At 34.1% G+C, this 16,739-nt stretch overlaps 1 protein-coding gene across 1 annotated transcript in view; it reads right to left on the bottom strand.

Moving 5' to 3' along the window:
- The window catches only part of ODAD2 (outer dynein arm docking complex subunit 2), a 75,816-nt gene that overhangs the window by 48,867 nt on the left and 10,210 nt on the right, over window positions 1-16,739 (bottom strand). Inside the window, exons 8-12 of the mRNA XM_053957227.1 lie at window positions 14,782-14,987; window positions 13,240-13,371; window positions 12,898-13,039; window positions 550-696; window positions 60-269 (exon numbers count right to left, since the gene is read on the bottom strand). Coding sequence (XP_053813202.1) covers window positions 60-269; window positions 550-696; window positions 12,898-13,039; window positions 13,240-13,371; window positions 14,782-14,987 — 837 coding nt within the window. The remainder of the gene's footprint in view (window positions 1-59; window positions 270-549; window positions 697-12,897; window positions 13,040-13,239; window positions 13,372-14,781; window positions 14,988-16,739) is intronic.

Genomic DNA, 16,739 nt, shown 5'->3' with positions numbered 1-16,739 from the left:
TATATTTTTTTTACAAAAATACACATATGACAAAGGTACAATTTTTAATGTCTGCTTACCAATTTCTTGATTCCTCCATGTTGCCTTACTGTCTTTCGTGCTCGTTTAAATCTAGCAACATTGGCAATTGTTTCAGCTGCTAAACATTTCAGATCGGTATCTGGAGAGTCCAATATTTTCACCATGATCTCTAAGCCTCCAAAATCTGCAATTGCATGTCTGATCAATACATTTTGACTAATTTCCTTCAAGATTTTTAATGAACCAGTCTAATAATGGGAAACAATAGAAGTTAAACATTATTTTATTATATAAAAACATTAAAATTATTTTAAATTATGGGTTATTTAATTTTTTTCTTTATATTTAATCGTGAGAAAAGAAGGAATCTGAAAGTAAAAGACATAGATGTCTTTCTAAAAAATCTGAAGAAAACAAGTAAATACAGAAATAAGAAATCAATTTTCTTTAAACTCTGTAACTTTAAAACTCAAAAAAAATTCTAATAAAAAAGGCATATTCATTGATCTCTTTGACAAAGCTCATTACCTGACATTTAATTTCTTCTGTATCAAGTAAATTAATTAACACTTCAAGACATCCAGTGTCTTTGATGGCCAGCTGACATGTTTCTTCAGACAGATTGAAATCCCTCATTGAACACAATGCAATTACAGTAGCTGTTGGATCACCTCCCTAAAATAAAGCAAATAATTAACAAATATGTAAAGTGCATTTAATATAAAACACAATCACTTCTAGTCATGCTACTAAAACTACTACTAAAGAAGAAACATGTTAGACTATTTTGCCTCTATAGTGTTCAATAACACAAACATAGTAAGAAATGAAATTATTGATAAAGTCTGTAAATGGCATAAAGATTCAAATGAGTGAATAGCTCAGGTGGAAAATGACTAGCATGGCTTGCTGTGAATAGACCAGATTGAATGTTTTGTTTAAACATTCAAGCTCTATTGAATAAGATAAGCTAAGATAAACTCTATTTCACTGTCACTGCAACTAGACATAAAGAAAAAAAATCAAAGAACACAACACAGAAAGTTATGCCATATGACAGTGGATTCTCTTAAACCTATAATACAGGTTTACTGCCAATAGAATCAGGGATGAACCAACCTGCATGGAAATTAGGAGAGCTGAGCTGTAGCTGCAACAGAAGCTGGAGTGAACATTGCCAGCTGGTACTAACATGGAAGTTACAACTTAGAGTACTTAGTAAATCAAACTACAGCATCCACCTCCCGCATTCCAGGGAAGCTTTGGCTCCCACCCTGATCTGAGCTGTGCTGCCCAAGCCCATCTCTTTTAAATCAGAGTTTCGAATCTGTAAAGGATTTTTGGTCAACCCTTCCCAGAGGAAAGTGTTCTACTGAATTGTGGATGTCATAATGAAACACAGAATATTACAAAACTGAGTAATGTTTGCTAATATAAAACAGGTAGATATAACAAAACCAGAACTTTTGAAGCATATTTCTTAAACGTAAACAGAAATGGTATGACAGACACAGTACAAAAGGAATTTAAATTTAACATGCTCTTCAAGTTGTTATAAATGTAGTAAAGAATCACAAGTGAGAAAATACATCCAAAAAGAATGTGAGAGAACTACTTCATAAAGTTTCAGACCAGTAGTTTACATCAGACAAAACACTTCTGCTGATCAATGAAGTATATATTCATAGTGCTTCATAATTTTTACCCACATTTCTTTAACAACAGATACCATAAAATTTCCCCACAAAAGTGGTTAAATGTAATTTTAAAACATGTGCAACATAGAGTCCTAGAGGAAGATGCCCCCAATTTTTTAAATTTATATTTTTAAATAATATTTATCATCTTGACTTCAGCAGAATTAAATGTGTCTTGCTTTAATAACATATTTTCATCTACTTTGAAAAAATGCCCTAGAGTATAAAATAATGTAATAATTTCTCAAACGTTTTCCTAGAGAAATCAGTTTATCCACACTTAAAAAATTCTTAATTATTTTCTTAAAGATCCCTACAATATGATTACAAAACTACAGAGAATAGTCTGCAGCTCAGAAAAACTAACAGCTGTCCTTTTATGAAATCTGTGGCTTTTTAACAGATTAGACTTTGATACTTACTTCGCTTTGTCTGATAAAAAAAATTTGCAACAGGCGTTTTAAAAGAAAACTTGTCTTTTTATTATTTTACATAACTATAAGAAGTATATTGCTAACCTGAAAAGTGATGCCTCTCCTTCTGAGGACTGCTTCTCCTACAGTGAAACTGCATTTATACATAACATAGTAGTCCATGATTCCGTTATCTTACATGTATAATGGTTGGCATATGACACTTCAGGATCAAGTTTTTAAAAAACTTGATCCTGAAGTGTCATATAAACCTTTAATTTTATTTTATTTTTTAATTTTATTATACTGAATAAAAAAATACAACTGTATATAATATATAAATATATGCATTTTATTTTTTCAGCTTTAAAAATGAACACACCACTCTAAGTGTTTTAGTGTAAAACCACAATAAAATATTTTTCATATGTGCTGAAGCATCAGTTCTACAAAATAAGAAATAATGCTGATGGCTTCAACAATTATTTTTTGTTTCTTGAAGTTATCATTACAGTAAGTCTTGTAGTAGTTACAGCATAGATTTTAACATGCATGGAAATAGTTACCTCTCCATTAAGTTGACATAAAATCTGCATCATGTTGTTATACCATTTGAAATCTGATACGTTGGAAGCAAAATAGATTCTACTGGCAAATCAACAGTCAATTTTAAGGCTTGAAATTAAACACAGACTTATTTAAAAATGTGCCTTTCTTCCTATATATTGGTATAACACGTATATCCATGCAAATAAATCAGTACCGCTGTTACACTATCAGTAAAACATCTTCTTCCACTGAATGTGTAATGTCTCTGTTACAATACTCAAGCTCACAAGTGAGAACAACTGAGAATTACAGAACCACTGAAAAGATCAAGAAAGAATGAAAATAAAAGAAAAACACGGGCAAATACAGACACAACCCAAAGTACAGTTACCAAGGAACACACAAGTTCAAGCCATCATTTTGTTTGACTTCTGTATAATCAAGAGGAAAAACCCTGTTAGTCAACGGCAAACTTTCAACAAATGGAACCAAGAAAGTAAAAGCATTAATGGGTCTTTTTCATGCATTAACCTTTACTATATTCTGCTAATGGTTACTCAATATCTCTGACAGCATAGTGAACTCTGGCAATGCTAAGGACATAACTAGTCAGTAAGTACTGAGATAACAGAGGTTCTCACACTAGATGAGCTCAATGGACTCTGCCCTGTGGTACTGAGAGAACTGGCTGATGCCATGATTAGTTTGCAGCACTGTAGGAAGAAATCTGTTGTTAGCAATAGAACACAACACTGATATTATCTATCAACATCACAGCATTGCCAAACAAAAAAGCAAACTTTACAGAAAGACTTGTAACCAGATTTGTAACCTGTAAGATACAAGAAATCCTCCTTCTTTGGTTTGGCACTGCTCAAATTTAAGTGCTACATTCATTCTAGGTATTCTAGTTCAAAAAAGATACTGGGAAAGTTGATAAAGACCAGAGGATGTCAAAATCTCAAAATTATGATCTCCACAGAAAAAATTGAAGGAACTGGAACTGTTTACTCTGAAGAAGACAATAGGAAGGTAGTTTAAAGAACACCTTCAACGCCAATCATCTGCTCTCCAGGTCCAGACAAGAAATAATGGGGTTTAACAGCATCAGGGTTGATCTATGCCTGGTAAAAAAAAAAAAACAAAAAACAAACAAACAAAAAAAAACCAAAAAAACAAACAACAAACAAAAACAAACAAAAAAAAACAACAAAAAACCCCAAAAAAACCAAAAAAAACCCCCCAAAAAATTCAAAAAAACCCAAAACAAAACAAAAAAAACCCCAAAAAACAACAACAACAACAAAAAAAAAAAAAAAAAAAACCAACCAAAAAAACACCAAAAAAAAACCCAAAAAACCCCAAAGACTCAACAAAACCAATTTTAATAGTAAGAATATTTGATTTCTTGAATACATTTCTTACAGCAGTCATGAAATCTCCATGACAGGAAAGAAAAGGTAGAGAAGGATTTGTCCAGAAGACACACAAAGATTGGTGCTGTTTTGGAGGCAAGCAGATGGAGCCAATGACTTCCTACATTCTGCTCTAGTCCTACTTTCTGTTATTTGCTATCAAGCAATTTCATAAATAATAAATGTTTTTTGATATTTACTTATTTTCTTAAAAAAATATTTAACCCATAACAGATAATATGATCTTAGATATAGATAATAAAATATACAGGCTTAAGTTTCAATACCACATGTCCAATCCCAATTAAACCATTCCAAAGCTTTCATTTTTTAACTGATTATGTCACTCCAGCAGGCTAGGAAAGAAAGATACAAAATTTACTCTAGACTCAACCCTTTCAACTGAAACCAAAAAGGCATTATAGGAGTACAAGTAATAAAAGGATGAACAGGATTACAAAGAATATTACTTCAAATGTGTTGCTCAATTTGTAGCAAAACAGAAATATGTGAATGGAAATACATAAACATTACAATCAAGTTACAGTGCAGTTTCCCAAGAGAAAGCAAAATTAAGTAAAATTAAAATTGTACAGTTTTTGGCTCACAAATATCTCCATAAATACATTACCTATTTGAAGGGTTTTTTATTAATTTATTTAATTTGGTTTAGGATTTAGAGGGAACCTGACTAAATGCTACTAGAAAATGAAATATTGTTTTACTCTGCAGGGCAATGTCAAAGACAGGGCTTTTCTACTGTTTAGACCAATGGATGAAATTTATCTTGCCAGGGTAAAAGTGTATTTTCTCTATTGTATTAAGTAAATCCTGGATAGGTAGTTAACTGTGGGTGTTTGTGATAACAAGCCTATGGCTGAGTAACAGGGGAAAAAAATGCTGTTTGTGGGCAGTTTTGTCATTCTTCTGTATAATACCCCAGTTTTGATTATGAGTATATATAATCTGAATGGCAATTACAATATACTTGACAAAATTAAGACCGAACATACCAAGTCAATATATTTTTAAAAAATACTGAACAAACAAAATAGCATAATGTGTTAGCCCAAAAACAGTCAGTCAAATTACTGTTATACCAGACTTTTAAAATTAAAATTCATTTATGGAATAAAAAAACTTGTAGGAAAAAAAACATTGTTTAATTGGAATCCCAACCCAAAGTAATATTGTCATTTTTATAAAACAAGAAATCTAAAACAAACAGTTAAGTATGAAACAGAATTCTTAGTTTAAAAGTTTGTGACTTTTTTATTTTCTGTTGAACTTTTCTCTCTTAAATCACAGAGAAATTTTTGTAATTTTCTGCTAGAAAATACTTTAGCATCTAAATAAATTTTGATAAAGCATAATGAAAGACTGAGTACTGCAGTATAAAATACATAATATGCTTGAGCAAGGCGATTTTTCTGTGCTAGTGAATCTCTAAACACGCTGAGTTTTGTAATGGTTTAAATACTAGTTCCAATTTTTCATCTTAGTTTATAAAACATACAAGCTGCAACTTGTTAAGACATGAGTTATGGACAAGTATAACTGAGTTATGGAATAATTCCCTGACCCACTTCCTGAATCTTCTGGCATTCTTTAGCTCCAGCCTGGCAGTATGTAAACCTTACAGATTAATATAAGTAAAGCCAGTGGAAAATCACAGGCATCAAAACATTTCAAAACATTCACACTGGACTACAACAGGCACAGAAGCTGCACTGTTTTAGCTGCAGATTAATACCTTGACCCTGACCCTACACAGTGGCAGAAGTGACATATATGTCATGACCCAGATACAGTGAGTTTAAATTGTCATATTTTATGAAATTGAAAATAAATTAGTTTCCAAACAAAAGAATGTCTATTATTTTCTACGTGAACCAGGAGGTTTTGTTGGGCAAGCATTGATTCCCTCTTGGAAACTCCTCCAAGACATGTATCCATTCTGTTAGCTTTCCTTTTCTGATTCACAGAAATTGGATTCTACTATGGAGAGGCAAGAGTCTAACAGTTCATGTGCAAACATATGAACTTTTACTTCCTTGGACTGGGAATAACAGAATATTTTCCTAGTAACTTCTTAAACCTCAAACTTGGAAAGAAGTGAAATGGTGACCCCAAAACCACAGAAAACATGGCCAAGATAATATATAATATCTTAACAGTGCAAGTTTATCTTCTACTCCATTGTGAAATTTTCACTTTAGGAGTGTATTTCTTCCCCAGATGCATCTGGACAATTTTGTAAGGAAAATTTCTGAGGAAAATAAAGCATATATGTGTTTTAAAAGAACATGTAGAAATTAGAAGCAAATAGGATTGAATGAGAAAGGGAAAAGGGTCTAGGATTAAATTTAAAAAATAAAAAACCCTACACAAACAGCACTACTGTTAACAGTAATATAATAACATTGTAACCCCTGACTGGAGACTTGGAGATGAGACATTTACTGTCCATAACACAGATGTGCTACTGATCTTGTGTGACAGTGTCAGACCTGCCTAAGCAATTCTGACTTTGCCTAGTACTTGACTCAGAAAGAGGATAAAAGCCTTAATGCTATTACAGCCATTTTAATTTTAGGTATCCAACTAATTTAGGAAACCAGTGGATGTGAATCTGAGGAGAAAAGTTAATGAGGTTGAACTAGGAAGGACTGCTGCCTCTGCAGACTGCTGGAGAGCCTGCACGCTGTTGAAGCTTCATAAGCACTGAACAGACAGAAGAGGCAGTGTCATTTGAAACTAGCCAAAAAAAATTTTGCAAGGAAAACAAAATTATAGCAATAGTTTATGAAAAACTAAGAGACAGGTGTTCTCTGGAGAAATAAAACAAACTTAGAAACGGGGCCTAGTGAGAGCATAGGAAAAACAAATATGGGTGAAGACATGGCTGAAGCACAGACATGCTTCTGGAATAACAGTGTGTAGAGTGAGCTGTGATTCAATTGAGCCTAGAGCAATGTGGGACACTTAAAAACAACACAGAATGTTGTTTTCACAACTTGCTACCTTTCAGACACAATTACATTCTAATTATTTAGGAAACATAACAATTTGATTATCTACTTCATGAATATAAAACCTGAAGTCAGATTGAGACAATTGTGGCAATTTACTACTATTTTAGAGGTACTACAGTTATGGTGTCAAAGCCATAGCTCATTAATTTCATTACCTGCTTTCATCATAGAATACAACTCTGCAGAAAGAGGAGAATCACACTTAAGTTATTTTACATTCTTTTCCTCGGTCCTTTATTTGTCATCTACCATTTCTTCTTTCCTCATTTTTACTGAATTTTGTTTACTTTTTTTTCCCCTTTTTTTCTAGATTGTCTTTCATCTCATCAGCTATGAAACTCTAAGGCATGTGTGACCCTGTGAACATTAATTAAACCTTCACTACACAGAAATTCATCAGAGTTGGTATTGGTGTTAATGGTCAAAATTCAACTGGTTGTTATGAATTTTATATGTCTCTTGGGATGAAGAATGATTGTATGGTATTTTGAACAGGGAGCTATTCCAGTGCTTCAAAGTTGCCAATTATAATAATAATTTGAGAGTTCACCATTTGCCAAATATTTCTTACCCAGTAAAGTTATCATAAAAATATTTCTTTTTCATGATCAGCACTATCTAGTTTGTTAGAAAATACATACCTTAACTATAAATTGAATTTTTCACATATCTTTATTTCCTTTTTTTTCCCCAGTAATCACATTCTTTACTGAATTTTAAGATAAAATCTTGGTTAATACTGGAAGACAGGAGCAAGAGATGTTCATGAACAGTAGAGAAGAGAGTGATATGAAGGCTGACAGGTTTGTCAAGGTTGATGGGTGAGCCAAACATGTGCCATGAAACACTAGCAGGTGGCACATGATTATGTCACATACATTTGGTATCTTCTGAAAAGTGCAGTCTTAGCCAAACTAAAGCAAAGTGTATCTTTCATCTTTACCTTTCGATCTGGTTGAAAACCTCCTTCAGATTACCCCACCATATTCTTTTATAAGGAAGGGAAAAGATTTGTTGTTAGACATTTTACTAATAGGTGAGTTGGTCAAAGTGGTCAGTCCTGAAAAAGGGCCTTAAACAAAGTTACTACATGTAACAAAAATATTTTACATGCATTTACATATGCTTATTATGCATTTACTAGCTAAAACATAATCTAGTTCAAGGCTTGCCAGTAAAATATTATAAAAAAAAACATTTCACTCTTGTCCACAGATTGTAGAAAAAGCTTTTATGTGCAATATATGTCTTACACAGATTAGAGACTTTTACTCCTGTTACTAGATCCTAACATTTGTATCCATCATACACATAGGGCCTGATTTCAAGACTATGGGAACATCCATAAACAGAGATTTTAGATTTTTCACATTAAACGATTAGTATTTGAAGACCCATTGTATTCCTTAGGGTGGGAGGTTCATGTCTTTTTCTGAGGTCCTGCACATTAGTATAAAATAGAATTACTTTTCTGCTAAATGCAATTCATTTCTTAATATATGGCTCATGAAACTGATTCAAATTTTTATAATGAGCACTAGTATAATCTTAATAATATGGAATGTTTCCAATACCATTATAACTTAAGAGAGCTACACTTTTGCATGATGCAGTTCAAAAATACTGTCTGTCCTCTGTTGTTGTAAATTTTGAGAAAAATCTAGAAGCCACATCAATGGCTTCACAAGTGCCATAAATTTATAACTGGGTCTTATAAAACAGTTGCTGTATACATCAGCTGCTAAACCACACCATTCTCATTTGCACACGGGCACCTGGGAGCTGCTGCTCAATGCCACTCTCAGGGAACATCCTCCCTGGCTCCTGTGCAGTGCCATAGCCTTTGTCCAGCTCCTGGGCCTGGCACAGGGCACAAGCAGCTGGGGAGAGACAGCAGATTTGTCCATCTATGATTCCAAATTAGAAAGAAACACAATGCTGTTCTGGGAACAGGGTCTTTTGCCCTGGAGTACTTCCAAACAGATATGAAACTAAAGAATATATTACATGAAGTGTGAGATTTGACTGGTTTCACTAGCATAATCCTGGAATATAGCCAAAAGTAGAATGACTTTCCACATAAGAAACTAAAGGATGAATTCTGTAACTGACATGGTCCTGTAGAACTCTATTCATCCTCATCCTGTCATAGGTGTACATCTGAATCTTACCCTTACCAAAGTCAAACAGCATAAGGGCTTTAGACATTAAATATTTATTCTGGATATTGGCATTATTCCTGGCACAGTCACCAGCCCAATTCACCTATTAACATCTCAGTTTTATCATAAAACTGGCAATAGTCAGAGCTCAACTGTGGGCAGCACAAAGCCCAGCTCTCACCATTTTTTTCTTTTTTTTTTTTTTCAGTGAACATATCTGCCATAAAGAAGATTCTGCATTTTACCTGATGTTCCCTGTTTCTAGTAAAAGGATAATTGAAAAAGATGTCCCCTTTGTCCTACTCCTAAATTTTTTCAGATGTAAAATGTAGTCCTTCCTCTAGAAATCGAATTTTTCAGAAGTACCAATTTAATAAATAATGTCAAATCTGAAGCAGGCTGGGTGAGTCTTGCTGTAACAAACATCAACAGAGCACCTCATTCCCATTTTATCTACTCTGGCCCCAAAGGATGCCTAACACAAGGCATCACCAAGCTCACTGATCTATTTTGTGCTCATCGTTAAGTCGATGGGGAGGCATGGCAGGAACACACATGCTCCACCTCCTGCTTCACAGCTCTGGGAAGCTTGAAGGTAGGACAAGGAGCCAGACCACAGAAGCAGCTGCTTCCCAGCGGAACAATTCCAAAATGGATACTCTTTCCCAGAAAGGAAAGGGAGTGGAGAAGGGCAAAAAGTCAAAAGGGAATTTCCCCAGCACTGGAATTTTCTCTCCATGAAGAGGAATACAAGTACAGAGCCTACAGGCACAACTCACAGGATCTTGCAAGTTTGTTTTATACAAATGGCAACTGTCTTTTTAACATTTAATGACAATCTAACATTACATAAAAACTAGATATCTTTCAGGTTTTATGGGAGTTTCTTGTTTGCAAATTTATAGAATTGTGATTCCTATTAACTTAAGCAGACATTCGAAAAATCATTGCATCAACAAATTACTGCATTTTCTTGGTATCTTGATCAACTATTCTTTAAGTCATTTTATTAATTTTTTCAGATGGGCAAACAACACAAGCCCTTTGAAATTTGTTCTTCTATATAAATATGCTTGTAGATACTTAACACAGTCATAAATTTATTTTCTCTTACGTTGCATGTGTCATGAACACTTGCCTACATGAACAACAAGAATGCCAAAAAATCTCCCAAGTCTGGCCAGAAGTGTAGTATTTATACTTGAATTAAAATGAATTCCATGTGCAAGCTAAAGTAGCACTCCATCAATAAAACATTTCAACCACTGTCTGTGGTATGGCACTGAGGCATCTCTTTTCAGCTTTATCTGACACTAGGGAGTTCTTGCTTTATGCAGCTAAGAATGAACACAGAACTATTTTCACAGAACTATTTTATCTTCAAATACTTTGTTTAATTTACATCTAACTTAGAGAACTATTGGAAGACTCAGGTGTACATGAATACATGAAGAAGTATATAATGGAATTTTCACAACAAAACTTTTTCGTATTCTTGAATTTTATATTATAAACTTCTTAATGGATACTCACTGTCTGATCAAAAATGCTGCCCTGTCATTTCCTAGTTCTAAACCATTATGTAATTTGTTTGTTGACAGCTGGAACAAAATAAAGTCAATTTCTAAAACAGAGGTGCATGAAAAATATGCTTTCTTATTTGTCATTCTCTCTCTTCTTTCAGAATGATTTAAGCAAATGTAGATATGAATTTCAATACTGATTTAAGTTCAATACTAAAATCTAAACCCAAATATATGAAGGATCTAGAGAGGAACAGGAGTTTGAGAATTAAGTAATCAGGAGAGAAGAGCCTTGCCAGTAAAGAGGGTGGTACATAAATGGTCCAATTAAAAGATTAGTGGGAATTCATCAACAGTAATGAATTTCAAGCATCTTCTCCAGGAGGACCTTGGGTCTTTACTAAAAAGTAACATGGCTGCTTCTCTGAGCTCTCAGAAAAGCACAAAGAGTTGCTTCATAACACAGAGAGAAGCAATCTATTAGCAAACTGAAAGGTTTGAAAACATCCTGTTGAACTGTAATTACATGTGAGTAGGAAGAATTCTATAATGCAAAATGTGTACATGCTGCGTTCAGCATTAGGAATAGCTGAGCAAGTTACATGCTCAAAGTTACATTTGCAAAGAGTTATTTTACCATAGCCTAAATGACAAAAGTACAGAGGTCCAACCTAGAAAAAATAAATGCAGGCTTGCATTTATATACAGGCTTGTATTATCCATGTTTGTCTGCGTCTCTTTGCCAGGTCCACTAGCAAGGCCCCACAGACATGAACTGAAAACAAGCAGTGCGAGTGCTCTGAATACATTTTAAAAGACTGAGTTACTCTTCTACAATACTTAAAAGGACTGAGAAGCCAAAACTTTGCTTATTCCTCACAAGTATTTAATTGTAGAATCATACAATCATAAACACTGGAAAAGATCTTCAGGATCATCAAGTCCAACCTTTGACTGAGCACCACCACCATGTCAACTAAACCAGAGCACCAAGGGCCACATCCAGTCATTCCCTGAACACTTCCAGGGATGGTGACTCCACCACTTCTCTGGGCAGCCCGTTCCAATGCTTAACCACCCTTTCAGTGAAAAATTCTCCCTGATGTCCAGCCTGAACCTCCCCTGGCACATCTTATGTCCATGTCCTTTTGTCCCATCTCTGGTTGCCTGGGAGAAGAAGCTGACCCCCACCTGGCTACAACCTCCTTTCAACCAGTTGGAAGGAGTGATAAGGTCACCCCTGAGCCTCTTTTTCTCCAGGCTAAACAAGCCCAGCTCCCCCAGCTGCTCCTCATATGACTTGCTCTTTCTGTTGCACCAAAAGCCAGCACCATCATTTTATCTGTCGGATGTGTATTCTCTGTAGTTGCACTCAAAAAAAAAAAAAAAAAAAAGCCAGCACTTTTATTAGCAACTTAACAGAACATAAATTCCAGTACAAACTTGTAAAGGAACTTCTCCTGAGGGAAAAACATAATTAGAGTTTTCCATAATAGTACAGGATTGTTGGGTTTTTGATCTGTTTCAGACATATTCAGAATTCTAACTATCTATATTTATAGGTTCCAAAAGATTTTCAACAAGTCTGTGTAAAAACATTTTCTTGGTTTGTTTTAGAAGATGCCTGTTTATCATACATTTTCCTGTCCACTAAAGCATCTATCCAGACACAAGACCATGTTAGAATTATTTCAGACATGCATTAATCAGAGCTGATGAAAGACTTTAGGCAACTATTCAGTTTTAATAAAAACACTTGAAAGTTATTATCCACATAAAGAAATCTCTTGGAAAGTTTCATACAAAAAGCAAAACAGAAACCCAATAATTAATAAAGAGATTATGCCATCTTACGTTTTAAATAACACTGAACAGATGGTTTAATCTAAAGGGCTATATAAGCCAAAAATAGCAGATTAAAAACAAAGTGCATGATAGGAAAGTCCACAGTTCCAGGATTTGAAAATACTACACCACAGGGCTATACTAAAGCATAATGAAAGTAGAAAGGATAAAGAACTGGTCTGGTCTCCTCAAATGTAACTTTTTTACTTTTTATACAATTTATCAATGCTTACTTACTTTTACATATTTTGCAAGTTTTTGAATTCCCCAGTATTCTGGTGACAAATCAGTGTTTCCCTCATGATGACGTACAGGCTGTTCATCTTCATCAGTCTCTGAGGAACTTGCACCGACATCTTCAGGGCTGCTTGATGCTTTACTGAAAAGAAATAAACAGAATCACCAATTTAAAACAGTTACACACTATAATATGGACAAGCATATTTCAGTTATGACAACACTGCCTAATAACTAGAAAAATACAACTAACGTTACCAAATGCTAAGTATTGTGATAATTACTGTAGATAGGGAAAATAAAAATTTAAAAATTGAGGGAGGAAAAATAAGTCACCCATACCATTTTGAAGTTTCTTGAATTTTAACTGTTTTAGATTTGCCACTGGCTTTCTTTTTTGTAGTCAGAGATACAGTACTACTTTTCCCTTCTTCAGAGTCTTTTTTTGGAGCCTTGTCACTACTGGATTTGGGTTTATTTAAAAAAAAAAAAAGAACACAGAAATTATTTTTTGCAGAATATTCTTCAGCATATTGTGATTCAGAGGACTCCTGCCTGCCCATGCATTAAGAGTTTTGGATGGATGAAGAGTTCACTAGATGCCTCCTGTTGCTTTTTGAACTCACATAAAAAATGAAATTACTATCTTCTGGCAAAGAATGTGAGTGCTTAGCTATGTGGCATATGAAGACATCCCTCCCTTTGCTCTGAACTGATCTCTCTGGCTCATTTTCATTTGATGCCCTTATTTTTGTCCTAGAACAGACAGTGACTGACTGTTCCCTATTTACCATCCAGACATGAGTTTCTGTATCTTTCTTTTTCTCCTCTAGTCATCTTATTTCCAGGCAGTTTTGGTGTGCCTAGTTCTTCCACACACTTAGATGTTCCATAGCTTTGATCATGCTGAATACAATATGTATTACTTGTATTCCAAAAAAACCTCCTAGTTCTAACTGGCCACAATCTCTGGTGCTTTTTTTGTCCCGAAATGACAATGTTGTGAAAACAAAATGTCTTTTTGAGCCTGAGCTGGTCATTCTATCAGAGTCACAAGAAAAAAAAAGAGAATATTACTTATGATTGCAGTCAATTTCACCACATCACAACTTCATTAATGACTGTGGAAAAAGTTTAGCTCTTGCTCTGGAAAGCCAATTTCTTTTTAACTGATAACCATAGGTCACATCCAAAATCTCTTAAAATGTTTCTGGCAACTTGTTAAATTGATAGACTTGAGAAAGGTACTATTTTTTGTAGGATGACATTGAAAGGCTTTTCTGCAGATATTGTTCTTCCTCCACTAACACACATCAGGAAACATGAAATCAAAACAGAGTTCCGATTTCAGAAGACAAATCCAACAATATCCAATATATTTATACTCTATTTTGGGTGTTCAAACTTTGAGATAATCTCATCAGTGAATATCATTGCTAAGCAGAGCTAGAGAAGTAGCTCACATGATACCAAATCAAGTGGCAGCAATAAAGCGTAATTCTGATTTTCCATCCAGAACCTCTTTCACCTCACTCAGATAGTGTGGTTTAGATCAGGTTTTCTAATCAGTCTTGCTTTAAAAGGCATTTTACACCAAAAATATGATGATATCACAGTCCTGCAGAATCAGTACTGCAGATTGCAAGTTCCTTCCCTGCCTTGTTGTGGAAATGACATAACAACATCAAAGTTGTCACATGACAGAAAAAACCCGAGAACTCTCTTTGGTAGTCCAAACTCCCTCCTTAGAAATTAACATGAGGTAAGCTTTGTTTTATTCCTCCTAACTCAAGACAATAATGTAAACATGTACCATGCAGCCCTATCATTAGCACAGTTTAGAGAGATCTATAGGCAAATTCAATTTTAAAGATAACTACTTATCTTTGGGAAGCAGAAAGCCCACTGCTCTTCCACTTCATATATGGTTTTAACCTCTGGCCAGTGGGTCCCACTGAAGAACTTTTCCCTTTCTCACATTCAGTCTTTTCTGTAAGATCATGAAGGCTCTGCGATTGGCCAGAATTCTCAGCACCTTCCATATGCTGATAATTCTTCTTGTGTGCTTGTTCTTTAAAAATACTATATTCCTAATAAAAGGAGAATGGTTTGTCACTCATATTGCTATATGAATAATGAATATTAAAACAGTAAGTTATAAGCAAAATTCTAAGACTCTGCTTAAAAATTGCATGCATTTTTAAATGTAGAATAAGATTCTAAGCACAAAATTATATTGTCTTTAAAAGAACAAAGCATTAATATGAAAAGTAGCAGTTATCATGTGCAAATTGAAGTTTTTTAAATAAATCAAGTTGATAAATTTGGAATTTCAGGAACATTCTTGAATATTTGGTGTTGTTTGATTTTTAGTATGTCAAAAATCTGTGACATAAGCACTTCTATAGAAGCTAGGTCCAAATGAATTTTAAGATTTAGACATGTGAAGTCAGCGTTCTGCTTTCAATGGCTCATTTACATTAAAACTATTTCCCTGCATAAAGGATTTACAAAAAATTCCCACCAAAAAAGTAATGAACATAAAACTGAAAATAGACTATCATAAACTGCTAGACTTCAGTTCCAAGTAATTTAATTTGATATAGTTTAGAATTAATATAAACACATTCCATTTAAGTTTTTTAATCTTCTGTCTCTCAGGACAAAACACTGTCAAAACACATACAAGAATGGAACTGAGTGGCACCTACCAATCCTTCAGCTGTTAGTGTCTAGTACCATGGCTGATCAATAATATACAGAACAGAAAGGACTCTTGTCAACTCTTATTCTCATTGGAACACACTCAATTTTTACAGGAAAGTCAACATACGAGCGTTACTTATTATTATTATTGTTATTGCAGCTGTCAGTACCAAATAGGTGAAGACATTCCTTTGTGTGTCTGATTCAAGGCAGTTTTAAGGAGACTGTCACAGCAGGGTCTGTTTTCCACTGGTCCCTGATGAGAATCGGCTGTTGAAGCCTTGCCAACCCAAGTGTCTAATTCCAAACTAACTCATGCTAATGCTCTCATTCTGAAAATGTACTCTAGACAAGACAATTTAGGACATGATAAACTAGATAAATCACAGAGGAATTGGTGCTGTAGCTTGATCAGTTAAGCATACTTTAGAAAGTATGTTTGCTACAGGATTATATACCAACACAGCAATTCTGAACATTAGCTTAAACAAGGCCGGGCAGATATTATAAAAGTTAACTGGTTTTGCAATATATATGTATGTATTGAGCTTTTTGAAGCTCTCCTCTCCTCAGAAAACAAATCAAAACTATTTCCACCCATATTTTACTTCATTTAAGCAAACATGGAAATTCAGCTTTTCTCTGCATTTCATAGTTCTAGAGCAGAGAAGATTTTCCCTGAGGTACAAATGCTCTGGAGCTCTATGATATTAACTTGTTTAATATCAAGAAAAAAAAAATTAACTTGTTTAATATCAAGAAAAAAAAATATCAAGAAAAAGAAAGCAGAATGTATTACACCAGCTCTTCAGCAAGGCAAGATGATATGAAATTCCTAAACCATGAAAAAGGTATAATGTATACTCTTCTGCATAAATTTATTTACACAGTCAGGGAATAATGAGTGTATGATTTATATGCAAATTGAAGGAAAACAGGGTAAATTCTGTTTATTTGCTCTTATTTAATAAGTGTGACTTATTAAGTGCAACTTAAAAAGTTACAATACATTCAAAAGGGCAGAAAACTAGTTAATAAAGGCTTGTTATTATCAATAGTAACATTATTCTATATTAACATTTAAGATTAGATCTGAAAAAATAGTAAAATGTTGCCATAGTTTACCTTTCATGATC

Source organism: Vidua chalybeata, chromosome 1 (genome assembly GCF_026979565.1).
Source record: "Vidua chalybeata isolate OUT-0048 chromosome 1, bVidCha1 merged haplotype, whole genome shotgun sequence".
Lineage (NCBI taxonomy): Eukaryota > Metazoa > Chordata > Aves > Passeriformes > Viduidae > Vidua > Vidua chalybeata.
This window is presented reverse-complemented; position numbering and strand designations above follow the sequence as displayed.